Consider the following 14,708-nt stretch of genomic DNA (forward strand, 5'->3'; position numbering starts at 1 on the left):
CATTTTGACACTTGAAAAATGGGTACTTGGAAAATATCAAGTGATGACTGAGACAGACACTCCTCAATTCACAGTCACGTCAGACCTGGGGACAGGGTGGTGAGAAATTCAGAGGTGTCTATTTTACACAGTCCTTGGTAATTAAAAAAAAAAATATATATGTTTATTTTTTAACATCAAGAGCCCCTTCAAAATATCCTGATTCGCATGGAGCCCTTGCAGGAAGGGAGGACAGTCCTGCCCCCAGAGTGGGGAGTGTAGGGAGTTCTTAACTACTGAGCACCTTGGCTGGGACCAGAAGTCACATTTCAGTACTTGTGATTCACGATGAAGTAGGAGAAAAAGTGGTGGATATGAGACCAGAGATCTGACTTCCGGTCTTGGCTCCGCGGGTGTAATTTTGTGTCTGGACAAATCACAAGATGCCCTTGGTACCTCACTCACTGCGTCTGAAACTCTCAGGATCGCTGTGAAGATCAAAGGAGAGAACCCGTGCAAAGTGGCCGTGCACACAGGCTGTACATCTCTGTTATTAGTATCAGTCATGCTTGCATGCATTATTTTCTTCATTCATTCAGAAATATCCAGAGGCTGACCATGTATGGCAAAGATATGCTGAAGGACTCTATGCATAGAAAAGTATTTTTTTATATCAGTAATTTTCAAATTACTGGAGGTGCCTCAAGGAAGACTTTGGTGAATCAGGCAGAGGAGGGAGAAAAAGGAGAAGTTTTGTTTTACAAAACTTGCCTTACATTAGGAATAAGAGGCTCTAATAATTTAGTTTTTTTTTTAAGTGAAAGTTTGTCAGGAGTCCAGTTTCTATGAGTAGCATATTTGATTGATGGGTGACCCTTAGGTCACTTTCTGGGTTTTTTGCTTGATCTGTTGCCTTTCTGTCCATCTTCATCATCCTGTCTCTCCCTGTCCTGGCCTGGGTTGACAGGATATGTAGGAAGGATAAATTGGTATGAGATGGTTGTACTGAGTGGGTCTGAATAAATTTTCTTTTCCTGCCTTGTCTTTTTCCTCCTTTTTTTCCCTTTTAGACTTTCTTCCTTTTATTCTTTTAAAATTCCTATGCCATTTATAAAAATCAAAATAACTTATATACCTGGTTAAAAAAGTTAAACAGTAGAAAAATCTTGAAATAAACCAAGCTACCCTTATTTAAAAACCACCTTCTATTTTGTATTCACTTAGTTGGCATATATCCCCTGCAAAAGACAAGATTAATCTTTCTTATTCAGTGACTAAGACCCATAGCATGACTGAATGTGGTAAGATACTAATGATGAAATTTTTCATAGTTTCTCTTAGTACATTAGTTGCCTTGATCTTATAATTACAAAACTGCCCTCAAGTCCCTATCTAAATTTTAGTTGGATTGTGTGATGTTAGTGGATGTGGTAGGGTCACATTGTAGATAGAAGAATCATCAATGGGTTTTTAAAAATATTTTTGACTTTTTATTCACAGATGGATCCCTTACCCCCGACACTGACTGGACATTCTCCCTGGAATGAGGCAGACACTCCTCGAACCTGGGACCTAAAGCACTTACGAGCCAAGCATGTGGCTTACTATGAAAGCATTGGGATCATCAAGGGTGATGCTTCCAGAAATGGCAGCAAACAAGTGTCGACAGCTTCCCAAGACACCAAAGTGAATCTCTCAGAAAATTAAACCTTTGGGCTGAGACCTCAGAAGTCACCATGTTATTTAGCAGTTGGAAAGAAACCTCTGCTCCAGGAAAAGTCCAAAGTGGCTCCTGGAGAAGCAGAGCAGTATCAGGACCAGAGGGCCCAGGAGGGGCCCAAGGGAAACAGCCGCCCAGCAGAACTGGATCTCCACCTGTTGGCTGATGCCTTGGTCCCCAAGACACAGAAGCTGCAACATGTTATAAATTGGGCCCAGAAGTTCTTGTCTAGCCCTTCAGAAGAGCATGGGTTGAAGAGTTCCACAGCTTCTCTAGGACTCCCTTGGTCTAACCTTTGTCAAAGTTCAGAAGCTCTAGGAAGTGAGAGAAATGCCCATCTGAGGTCATCTGATTCTCTACCTCTGCTCAGAGAAGACCAGTCCAGCACACAAACAGACATTCACAGCTGCTCTTCAGGCCCACAAAGGAACTGGTCAGAAATGAGCTTGTCTTCAGAATTTCTGAGTTCCTTCCTGAAGGAGGGTTTTCCCAGCAGTCTCTCTTGTGGGTGGCAAGAAACTACAGTTAGCAATAAAGGGGAGGGAAGAGTTGCCAGGTGCTCTCCTGATAGTCTTCAGCTGGAAAATTCTGCTCAACAAAAGTATGACAGAGCAGGAACTATTCAGACCCCCAGTGAGGACGAGACGTTTCCTGAGAGGCTGGGGGCTCAGCCACAGCTCAGACACGCTTCTGAAGAAAGCAAGGTTTTAGAGGAAACCAGCCAGAGCCCACCCAGAAATGGTTACTTCTAGACTCCACCGACAGACAGCTCAGAGGAGGAATGTTTGGATGGAGCCGGGGAAAGTAAAGGGACACTCAGAAGGGGTGTTCTAGGCAGGAAGTGTAGAGGGTTTTCAGGAATTGCCTTGTCTCCCACAAGTGATACTATGCTAGTGTCAAAAACCATGGTGCCAAGTGGGGTTTCCTTCCATCGGGAAACACCCCTGGAGGCTGAAGTCAGGGAGGGGTGCAGAGGAGCAGTGGACTCCCCTGTGGGGACCCCCAATGATGTCACAGTGGAATTCAAGGCTGACAGCTCCAGAGGTGAAGAACCCATCCAGAGACTGCCTGTGGGTCAATGTATGCTCCCCTATGACAGCTCCAGTGGAAGGTGAAGAACCCATCCAGCAGACTGCCTGTGGGTCAATTTATGCTCCCCTATGACAGCTCCAGTGGAAGGAGAAAGGAATGTGGGGTTCACTTTGGGGTCCCCCCAGCCTGATTTTAAGCATAAAAACGAATGGAAACATGCCATCAAGGAGAGAGTGGGGAAGACTATCGTGGGGAGAGTACCAAGAGGCAGTCCCAACAGAAGTGTGCAAAGTTCTGCTAAAAGCAGCCCTTCTGTGATAACTCAGAGGCGGTTTGATCTAACTCAGCCTGAAAGTTACTTGGCCCCTCAGATTGCCAGCCTCTCGCTGAATGTGTCGGAAGCCCCCTCAGAGAACACTGCATTTCATGGATGCTCGGGTGCCGCTGTCTTCTGTGGACCCGCTGCAGATGCACATGGCACTCGTGGCAGCACTTGGTTTGACCCACTGCCACCACCTGAGATAGATGATGGATCAGTACAGACATCTCGAATTGTCACCAGGCAGGCAACTCATGAGCAAAAGGAAGAGACACTGCCTTCAAGTTGCCCCGTTTCCAGAGACACCTCTAAAACTGGTTTGAAGGGATCCTTCCCACTCCAGGATGTTGGCAAGGGTGTCTCCTGGAATGATGAGCCACCCCATAAACCAGAGCAGGGGGCCAGTGTCCTGGAGACATATTTTTAGTATTTGCATATGTTGAACAAGATCAGGAGTCTCTCTTCAGAAGAGAGGAACTCCTTTGTGCCTGCACAGGGGCCTAGACTGTCGGAATCAGAGTCAGTAATCATGTCTCCAGGAGGGAAAGGCAGGTCCAGTCCAAAGGGGCCACTGGGCAGGGGGACCAAGGAGTGGAGAGATGGGAGTGAGAGCAATGTGGCTGTGGAAGGTGAGGCGACAAGGCTGTGTGGAAGAGGCAGCTCCAGAAGAGACCAGCTTTTGGAAACCTCAAGGCAACTATGGTATGAAACCAAAGCTGGGGAGAAGAGTCTCATGAGCAGCACATTTATTGGCACTTGGACTTGTCATGTGGCCTTTAAGGATGAGACACAAGCTCTTTCTTCATATATTGCCTCTTAGTTTCATTTTCTATAAATATAAAATGGGGATTGTGGTAGTCTCTATGGGCTGCTATAACAAAAATACCATAGACGGGGTGGCTTAAACAAACATTTATTTCTCAAGTTCTGGAGGCTGGGAAGTCCAAGATCAAGGTGCTGGCAGATCCAGTGTCTAGTGGGGGCCCGATTCCTGTTTCATAGATGGTTGTCTTCTCACTGTGTTCTCACCTCACTGAAGGGGAGAGAGGAAGCAAGCTCTCTGTGACTTTTATAATCCTATCATGAGAGCTCCACCCTCATGACCTCATCTAATTCTTATCACCTCCCAAAGGCCCCACCTCCTTTGGGGAGTATGGTTTTGACATATGAATTTTGGGGGAGCACAGTCAGCCCATAACAGGGATAATTATCAGAGTAAAGTATAAACTGTAAGATACTATGCAAATATTAGTTTTATTTTGGAAGACCAAAAGCCATTAGGTAATTAATAGTAAACTTAGAAAATAGTTATTCTGAAAGATAAATGCTTCAGCATTCTTCTGGTTGCTGAGAGCACGCTCTCAGGTGCTTGCATTTTCCGTGAGCACGATGATTCTATTCGTTTTGCTGTCTAGTAGTTTGTGTGGAAATAAGCGTTTTATGCCTTTCATCTAAAATACATTTTAATAACCAAGCATTAGAAAATAGAATCTGCCTCTCTAATTTGAATGCTGTGTAGAAAGAAAATGAATAATGCATTTTCATTTCATAGAATAAGCTCAGATTAGGAATTTAAAACACTTTGCTAGATCTTTATCTAAAAATTTTTTTTTCTTATTTGAATTCATTCTCTTTCCTTGTTTTTTTGGAACTAGGTTACATGATTTTTTGTAAATAATAGTAAAATATAACATTCCAAAGCTATTTTGAGATACAGCTGAAATGGTAGAAGACACATATTATTAAATATTATGCTTATAAGTATTCTTATAAGATCCGGGACGTTGAGTGACACGTCAGTCAGTGCAGATAACAGAGTACATGTGTAAAATAAAATCCATGTACTTAATATGAAACGTGAAAGGTTTATAACTTTTTATTTTATACTTTTAGGGAGGTTATGTTCTGCTACCCCCAAAGCGACATCTAGAATGCCCAGCTGTGCGGAATACTGGGAAATGTCCAGTACTGCATGTTCATCTCATAAGCGTGAAGATATGAAGCCAAGGTTTGACTACTCTTTGGTTTTGTCACATAATATTAACATTTTAAATAGCTAACTGTCAACATTGACAGTCTTCTGAGAAATTAGTTAACATTCTAGTTTATACAATATGGTAAAATCAATTATGTATTGAAGGTCTACCTGTAAGACACTGTACAGGGACAATATAATAGATAATGGATACAAAAGGGAAAGAGAGACAGTTACTCCAGAGCATGAAGTTCTGTAAGAGAAATGCAAATAAAATGTTTGGGGAGCACAAGAAGAAGTTATTGTACTGGTGGAATCAGGAGAGGCCTTATTTAGCAGATGGTAAGTGAGGAGGCTTTGAAGGATGAATAGGAGTTTAACAGGTAAGAAAAGGAATACCAATTGGTGGAAATAGCATGAGCACAGTCATAAAGGTAAGACACTTGGATTTTGTTGAAGGAGTAATGAGTTGTCTAATGTCGTTGGATATATTAGTCAGGATTATTTTGGTTGTAAGTGATGGAGGCACTATTCAAACTAGTGGGGCAACAGAAATAATGAGTTGGTTTGTTTATTTGAAAATTTGTTCAGGTTTCATCTAGCAACTCAACACAATGACATCAGCTTTCAACCTCTCTCCATTTCTTGGCTTTGTTTCTAAGATGGCAAGAACTCTCATACCTCTTTCATATTATTTTTGGCTCTGGGGCACTTTCTGTAGAGGTGTCTCCTAAAGCAAATTCTCCAGAGAGTTCCTCAACTTTGTTTTCTGTTTGTTTTGGATCCTTAACCAGTTACGGAATACAGAAGTTGAAGTCAAAAGACTTGGATACGAATCATAGCCCTTGTTAACTGAGGGGCTTTGGTTGAGTTAAACTCACCAAGATTCATTTTCATCATCTATAAAATGGGTACAATATTTACCTGCTTTGAAGGATTATTGTGAAGATTAAATGACTATAGTATATGGAAGTGCTTTGAAAATTATAAAGTGCTGTATACGTGTAAGATAAGTAAAAGTAATATTAATAGTATGTCTATTTGTCACACTTCAACTTATCCTAGAAATATCTTATCTTTTTGGTATAAGTTTATACCCCTTTTATAAAACAGTCCCATGTCATTGTCATCATCATCATCATCATCAAAACAGTAGATGTTTATTAAGTACTTACTCTCTATGTATCAAGCATGGTGCATGCAGTATCTCATTTATTCCTCCCAGCAGTCCATTTCACAGAAGTCTCTGAGCTTAGAGAGTTGAGGATCTTGTCCAAGTTCACCTGGCTAGTAAGTGGCAGAGCCAGTGTCCAAACCCATCTGACATGAGAACTCTTGCTCTGAACCCCTCCACTCTATTTCCTCTCCAGACTCCTTTTCTTCAGTCCTGCAGGTCATTAACACCATATTTCATAACCAACTCGTGCCTGTGCCTATGCCACCACACCTTTCAAGTCTTTCATGTACTGCATAGATCAGGTTTCTGGTTGTCCTGAATGCCATCCCTCGAATGTGATTTTGAACTTTTTGTTGAATATATTTCACTGTGAAGACGTCTGTACATTGTGTGATGTTGATGTACCTCTGTATTGAATTACAGCTACCATGCACTATTAGATTACATGTTTTTTGAGCTTTATGACAATCCATTTTTCTTGTTTCATCCAATGTTTTTGGAAAGTGTAAGTGGGTTAATTGTCTGGAACCAAACTTATCAAAAGCACCTTTCCCTTGAGAACTTTTGGTTCTTTCCCAGTAATAAGGTTGGCAATAAAATCTGTTGTCCCTCTAAGTTCATAGGACCCATAAGCAGTGGAAATGCAGGCCTTGAACCTTATATCTTGCACTCAAGAGCTGGCCTCTGGACTCCAGACACATGCATACAGCTTCTTGATTGACATGGCCATTTGAATATTTCACTGGAGCTCCACATGAGGCAGGTCAGAAACTACGTTCATGGGTCCCCGTTTTCCATCCCATAATACCCCTCATCCTCTGTAGTGTCCATCTTAGTGGCCAGCACCACTGTGAACCCAACTGCCCCAGCCAGAACACTGAGGTTATCCCTGACTCCTTCCTCTTCCTCACTTCCGTATTTGGTCCATCCCAAATCTTGTCCATTTTTACTTCCTAAATATTTTTGGAATCCAGCTACTCCTCTCATGCTCACCGCCTTACCATGAGCTCTCCCTGCAGGACTGCAGTAGCCTCCTACCGTGTCCCCCGTAACCACTCCGACTCTCACTCTGATCTGGTCTCCACACTGCCGTCAAAGTGATTTTTTTAAAAACATAGAACGGCACTCTGCAGTGGATTACCATTGCCCTTAGAATAAAGATGAACTATATTAACATGTCCTTCTGGGCTCAGGTTGGTTCCACCCCTGCCTCTTGTCCTCTTCACTCCAGCCACAAGGCCTCCTTCAGTTCCTCTGGTGCAGTGCATTCTCTCCCGCCCCTAAGCCTTTGTACCTGCTGTTTCCCCTGTCTGGAGTGCCCGCCCCACCACCAGCCCCTTAATTACTTAAGTGATAGCCACTCTTCAGGTCTGAGCTTAAGAGAGATCCCCACCCCACCAGCCTCAGACCAGATCTGGCCTACTTGTCTGTTTCCTCCCAAGGTACCCTGTTTTCTTCCTTCAAGGAACTCATCTAAAATGTAATGAAATAGAATGTAGGGAGGATCTACAAGGGCAGGATCAAGTCTGTAGCTCACTAGGAACTAGCACTGTGCTTAGCACTTAATAAGAGCTCAATATTTATTTATTAAATAAATGCAGATATAAATGTAAAGTTTGTGGGAAGCTATCCTCATTTTTAGTGGATTGCTGTGTATCTATCATCTATAATATATCTACATATTATTATATATATGACATACATATGTATGTATATTATATATTCCATCTATGTAATAATTTCCATTTTGCTAGCCTTAAGAGTTAATAATTGGGACCTTTTAAGGAAAACTCCAGATAAGAACATCTTTCTCTTTTAAACACTCCTTTCTGTTAAAGTCATTTCTAGTTAAAATTTTTCTAAAATACATTAGAGAGCTTTCTTCCATTTTAGTGTGTGCTGGTCATGGTTAAATATTGTCTTCATAATTGATCTTCATTATGAATATTCATTATCTATAGTTCTTTTTATTCTTTTATCATCTGTCTCACCTCTGAGTCATTGCAGCTGCCTATTATGTCTTTTTCCTAGCCTTATTTTCCTTCCAGTCTACTTTAGACTTAGAAATTAATTAAACATACTTGTTAAGCTTGTATGTCAAATAAGTGTTAATAAGGCATTGAATGACAACGTAAGAAGCAAAGTGCATGGTTCTCTGATGCAGTGTTATTTTAGCTCTTTTCACCTGTGTCCTGGGCTGGCTTCTGGATGCTTGAAATAGTCCTAGGTCTGATAATCTGGGAAGAGAGATATTACCATATATATTCATGCATTTAAGAGTGAAGGCATTTAAAATAGAATGCAAACCACTTGATAAATAGAACTGAAGAGAACACAAACCAAGCATGAAATTGCACCAAGTAATTTTCCCTTTCTGCATACTAAGTGGTATGTACAGCTAGATCTTCAGGAGGTAACTAATTTGTAGTTAGGAAGGGAGAAGTAGAAAGAAAAATCCCATTAATATTTAGAAAAAAATCCCATTAATATTTACAGTTAGCCCAACTGCTGTGTATCTGTCCACATGACAACAAATGTTTTATTCGAAAAATGTTTCTCACAATTCTACTTTTTTAAAGTTGTGAAATAGGGCTAGCTTGCTTAAGGGGTTGCCCCCAGAATCCAATTAGTATTTCAGGGTATCTCCATTAGCAAGACCTCTGCAAAGAGAATATCCAAGTTCTGACATTCTCTACTTGGGGAGCACAATTCAAAATTATTTCAGCAAAATGTGATGGTAGGGAGCACTTTCCACCCTGCTAAGAATCCTGGCTGGGCTGTTACTTGGCTTTCTGCTGCGTCTTTTTGGTGCACAGTTTGAGGCTGAATGAAGTGGGCTCTGTGGAGGAGAGCTTCATTCCACACAGGGACGTGAGGGCGGTTGTCCTCCCATCAACAGCCGGGGTCGAGTAGGCTGGTCTGACTCGACAGGCAGGTGTCCTTCTTCCTCACCTTCTCCCAGGATTCTCCCAAACCTGTGTCGTTGGCTGGAATGAATGACCTTTCTAGGAAAAGGAGGACCGTCTTTCCATCAAAAGTCATGAGTAGCTGCATTCCCCTGTTAGAAGTTTGCATCCAACTCTTTCAAAGAGTTTGTACCTTTGTACCTGTAGGTACAAAGTCCCAGAGTCTAAGGCCCAACTGAAGAGGGATGCCCTTGATTCCTTGGACACACCTCTGGAGCAAAGTCAACTGGAGGTCATGTCCAGAGCGGCAGCTTCACCTTAGTCTTGTTGCCTTGGTAACCATAAGAACCCTCTAGCTCTTTTCACACTTCAGAGGACTTGACTTAACTAATTCCTGTAACAAATTTTTTGAGACCCTATTACGAGCAGATACTGCCTTAGGCACAGTGAGCAAAACAGACAAAAAACATCATCCCTCTCTTTGCGGAGCTTACATTCCAGTGCAGTGAGACAGAATATAAAACACATAAAAAGTAAACCGTGAGATGTGGCAGGTGGCGATAGGTGTTTTCGAGGAAAATAAAGCAGCAAAGGGGGATAGAGAGTGTCGGAAGGATTGCAGTTTTAAATATCAGGGGGCCAGGGATGTCTTACTGAGATGATAACTGAGTAAAGACCTGAGGAGAGGCTCTGGGGAAGGATCTGGATGGGGCAACAGCTAGTGCACGGGCCCTAATTGGGAGCCTTCTTGTTGGTGTGTGTGTGTGTGTATCTTTTGGAAGAATTTTATGTGTGTGTGTGTGTACACATCCTTAACAAATGTACACAAATGCCATCATTAAAGAGCATCCTGTCTACTCCTTTCTTAGTTAGAGGTCTTTTCATACCCATTCATACTAACATTATTAATGAGGTCTGCCTCATTCTTTGGCGGCTGCGTCGTGTCCACACTATGCGTGTGCTGCGTGTAGATAACTAGTTCTCCATGAAGGTACTAGGCTGCAGCTGGTTCATAGTCCAGCTCCAGGTCCAAGAACTCGAGAGGCATTTTCACTTCCTGTCACCTATATGGGCCATACGGTTATATCTTGGCCACTCTCTTGCCAACACCCATGCCCTCCCTGCTCTTTTCCTTCCTTCTCGCCTTCAGTTCAGGCAAGTCCACATTTGTTCCAGTTTCTGAGTCCTCAATACAGTGTCAGCTCTTGCTGACAGATGTTGTCCTGTTGGTGCCTCATTTGCTCACTGATTTAGATGTGGAAGGAAACTCTGTGTGAGAGAATTCAGAAATGCATTGTGCTGGCATGTCACCGACTGTTGTGGTGTCACTCACTGACATTGTTTTGTGTTCGCCTGGAATCTGAATGGGCCTGAGCAGCACTGAACTGAACACGACAGTCTCATCCTGGCCTCTAGTGGATGATGCTATTTCAACACGCAGGCTGGCCAGGGTGGTTAGCAATGCCCGGTCTAAACAGACTGCGACAGTGAGCAACTCAAAAGCTGTATGCACACATCCTTTTGTTAAAGTGTGTAACTCTCTGCAACAGATCTCTAACAGGAAAATAAAATTGTCTTAATATCTTTTCAAAGGTCAAGTGTTTTGGGGGGTTTTTTTGGTCCATCCTGGGGCCTCCAAAATCTATGGGGAAAAATGATAACTTCTCAACCTCCACCTTCCAAATGTGTAACCCAATTTGTTTCCTGACCTAAAATCCTGCCAAACTTTGGAAGAGTATTGTATCTTTTTTCTCTTGTGAAGGTCTTGGAAATATTTGGGCAATTAACAATCAAAGTAATCTGAGGTGAAAGCATTCCAGTGCTTAGAACAGTCATTTGATAATTGTAACATTTTGTATTGTTCTCTGTATGCAGAGGTGGCTTTTGTGGCTGCCCTCTTTGCTTCTTTCATTGTCTAAATACTTAACGTTTTTATTTATTTCTATAGTAAAGTGTTTTCTCTACGTTCATCCCTATTCCCCATCTATTTATAACTTTGAAAATTGTATGGGAACAGAAAGCTAGTCTTTCTGCCTTTTCTCATCCTTTTGGCTTTGTTTTCCCCATCCCTGCCTGCTCAGGAGGCTGCAGTGCCCCGAGCACATATAACTGAAATGTGCTCTGTGAGTGACACGCCAAGAGGGAACATCACTTTGTCTTCTAGGCCCATTAGTTGGGCTCTTTCTGCCTGAGACGTTGGGCTGAGGTGAATAGTGGGTGGTGAGTACTGGGAGGAACCTGAGGTCCTGTAACTGGCGTCTCTGTGTGGTGCTGCGTTAGTCAGACCAGGGGCCTGGGGGTCCATCCATGTGTAAGAACATGTAGAGAATGGACATGAAAGGCAGTGAATTATGCATAAGGAAGGAAGTTTCCTTATGCACAATAGAAGGGGCAGAACCGTTGCTGCATTTATCAGACAGTAGCGAAGAAGAGGTGATGTCTGTCTAAATTGTGTGTTAGGTTGGCTATTTCCTTTGAACATAAGTGTTATGTAGACATAGTCATAAGGTGGCTCCTTATTTCCAAATTATTTTTCTTTGGGTAATTTAGCAAAGAACACATTATTTGGGGAGTCCTGATGTTACATATTAAAGGAATGGTGAACTGTGGTCAGTTAACTGTAGTAAATAAAATGGTCCAAGAAGTCATTTTTTTCTGGGGGCGCCTGTTAGACCAGAGAGATTTTGTGAGCTGGGTGTGATTGCAGTGACATTGAGGAGATGTGCACATGAACTTCCAAAAGATGATTCTTTCTGGTAAGCAAGAGCAAAGCAGTGCAGCCATCAAGCAATTAAATTATCTCCCTGTGCTTTTATTGCTGTAGATCTCAAAGCATTTCAACACCAGGCTTGGCTGAAGCCGAGGAGAGAACCTCTACTGGGACTTATTCCAGTGCTGTTGGTAGGTGGCCAAGTGATTAATATGCCAAATGGTCAAATCTGTCAGACGGAGGAAAACGAAGAGAGAACAGATGCATGTGCCAGGCCTAATTAAAATTTAAAAACTGGGAGGAGGTGATAAGCAGGGGTGAAGAAGGGGAACCTGGATCCATGACTTTCAAAGTACTAGCTTGTTAGCGTCATTCTCGGAGAAGCACTCATAAAATCTATAGTCTCAAGAATAATTTTTAAAACTTTCCTCCAAAAGTTCCTTATTAGAGAATCATCGCTGAATGCCCCCAGCCTCGCTTCTTATACTCTGCTCTCACCTCTCTTCCTCTTGCCACCACTCGAGGAGTGGGGAAGTGTCAGGCTCAATCCCAGCAGCTCTGTGTGAAGGTGGACCAGTGTGCCCATCAGAACTGCAACAAAGACCACTCTCCAGGTCGGTCTCTCTGTGGTTCCTGTGGGCTGTGTTCATGCTTGTGAGGAGGAGAGGCTTCATGAAGAGGGAGAACAGGTCCTGGGACCAGTCACTCCTCTGCCCCTCGGGACAACACAGCCTGCCAGAGATAGAGGGGTCACCATTTTGTGCAGAGTTTTCAGTGACAGCCATTACAGAAGACCAGCTCGCCCTTCCTGTTTAGCGACCATCCATTGTTCATTAAGAGATCAGCACTGGACAATTTTCATCATTCCGAGGGTTGGGTAAGATTTAATTGATCTGACAAGGTTGGGTTTCCATGTCTGCAGTGAGCTTCTTGCCCTCTGAGTTACTATAAAGACTGATTTGCACATATCACCACTTGAAGGAAACTCCAACCGGGAAGACGGAGATGCAGGGAGGAAATAATTAACACCTCTTTCTTCCCTTCCCAATATGGGACGACAGGAATCAGAGAGAGATTAATATCAGCTTTATTATGCAGCAGCACGGCTGTGGTTATGGGTTCAAGTTGGCACCAGACTCACAAGACACAAATATATTTTAATCTCATATTACGTTTAGGGGGCTTTGTAGAGAGATACCAAGTGGGAGGTCCAGCAGGCACAGCATCTTCATCTTATCGAGAGCCAGCAGCAAGCCAAGGACCAACTCTTTTTGCCCTGTCTCCCACATGAGATGCAGAAGGCTGCCATGGACCGGGATGAGAGCCAAGGCATGTGGGCTCAGCTGGACACACAGAAGCCATAACTCCTCTCCCCCATTAATGTTTTACATCATTCTAGTCATGCAAGCCCAAGGCATCCATACCAACCCGAGTGCAGACTCACTTGAGAGGGGAAGACCCTCCTCATTTACCGCTGTTTCTAAGGTAGTTCTGGGGAGGGCGGGGGTGGGGGCAGGTCCATTGTAGGCCTGACATTAACACTTTACTCACCTTTACTAGTTTATCGCATCTCCAATCAAATTCCTGCTCCTGTCCACTGCAACCTGCTCCTCTCGCAGTCTTCCTCATCTTGGTCAAGTTCAACTCCACCTGCCAGTCGTGCAGACCAGACACCTTGGAGTAGTCCGTGGCTCCTTCCCTCTTCCATGTGCTGCGCCTACCGTCACCACCCTGGCCCAGGCTGCCATCATCCCTGACCTAGATGATTCTGAGAGCCGCCCAGCTGGTCTTTCTGCTTTTGCCCTTTGCCTTCCCACTGCCCACAACTCCCATCAATGGGTGACTTTAAACATGGAAGTCAGAGTGGCCTGTAAAAAAAGAGAAAGGAAGAGAAAAATGTTATTCCTCGGTCAAAGCCATCGATGACCTCCTGTCTCACTCAGGGTCTCTGTCGTGCTCTCCCGTACCCCCTTCCCGCTTCACTGGCTCTCTAGCCAACCTGCCCTGCCTCTTTATAGCGCTGATAGCTCCTTGGCCTTTATGTGTTGATTTTTGTTTGTTATCTTAATTCCCCTGCAAGTATGTTAGCTCTGTGAGGGCAGGAAATCTGTTTTGTGTTTGTCTGTTTTTCTACTACTGTATCACTAGTGCCTAGAACAGAGCCTGACATGTATAGGATGTAAATAAGTATTTGTTAATTAAGGAACAGAGAAGTCCATGAATGATTGATTGACTGACATGACTTAACAGCATGGCCACAGTGGGCCTCCTCATCGTCCACCCATAAGTGAAACCGACCTTCCCACCCCGTTGTCGGCTTGCTAGACAACCCCAGACCCTGCTGACAGGGTCAGACAGCTGGCCACTGCCCCTGCTCTTCTGTCGGGCACTTTGGAAAGAGAGAATCCTGAAGGGGTTGAGCAGACTTAGTTCCCTCTTTCAAAATCACCAAGCAAACAATTCATTCTGCATTTTCCTGAGGTGAGTGATGGGTGGGAGAGAGGGCAGGAAAAGTACTCAAACTGAAATCCCACCACATAGAAGCATGAAGCCAGAGGCACAGAGGTTGCCCCTGACACGCGACAGCTGTAGTTCAGTAAGAAGATGCTGGTGGACCAAGTGCATACCTCAGAGCAGGCCTCCAGAGGAGGGCCAGGCCTGTCATAGACAGTGTGGAAACCAATGGTGAAACTCCCAGTGCACAGATCTTGCTTTCTAATACTGTTCTCTGATGAAAGGACCCAGGTCTCTTGGGAGAAATGACTGACTCTAGAGCTGGTACAGGGTATATCCTATAGCAAGAAAGTAAGGAAGTGCTCAAAAACACCAGGATGGGGCATGTTAAATGGACGCAGAAGCCATCCTGGCATTGCTGACCAAAGCTGGAGCG

The 14,708-nt window shown here is 43.6% G+C and overlaps 1 protein-coding gene across 1 annotated transcript in view; it reads left to right on the forward strand.

Moving 5' to 3' along the window:
• Window positions 1-14,708, forward strand: part of LOC147914354 (uncharacterized) — a 119,090-nt gene that overhangs the window by 7,198 nt on the left and 97,184 nt on the right. The window contains 5 exon segments of the mRNA XM_087444430.1: window positions 1,480-2,810; window positions 2,886-3,680; window positions 3,682-3,752; window positions 4,944-5,058; window positions 11,933-12,009. Of these exon segments, the coding sequence (XP_087300556.1) occupies window positions 1,480-2,810; window positions 2,886-3,680; window positions 3,682-3,752; window positions 4,944-5,058; window positions 11,933-12,009 (2,389 nt within the window).

This window comes from Ceratotherium simum, chromosome 20 (assembly GCF_057802395.1).
Source record: "Ceratotherium simum simum isolate JZ-2026a chromosome 20, ASM5780239v1, whole genome shotgun sequence".
In the NCBI taxonomy this organism is placed as follows: domain Eukaryota; kingdom Metazoa; phylum Chordata; class Mammalia; order Perissodactyla; family Rhinocerotidae; genus Ceratotherium; species Ceratotherium simum.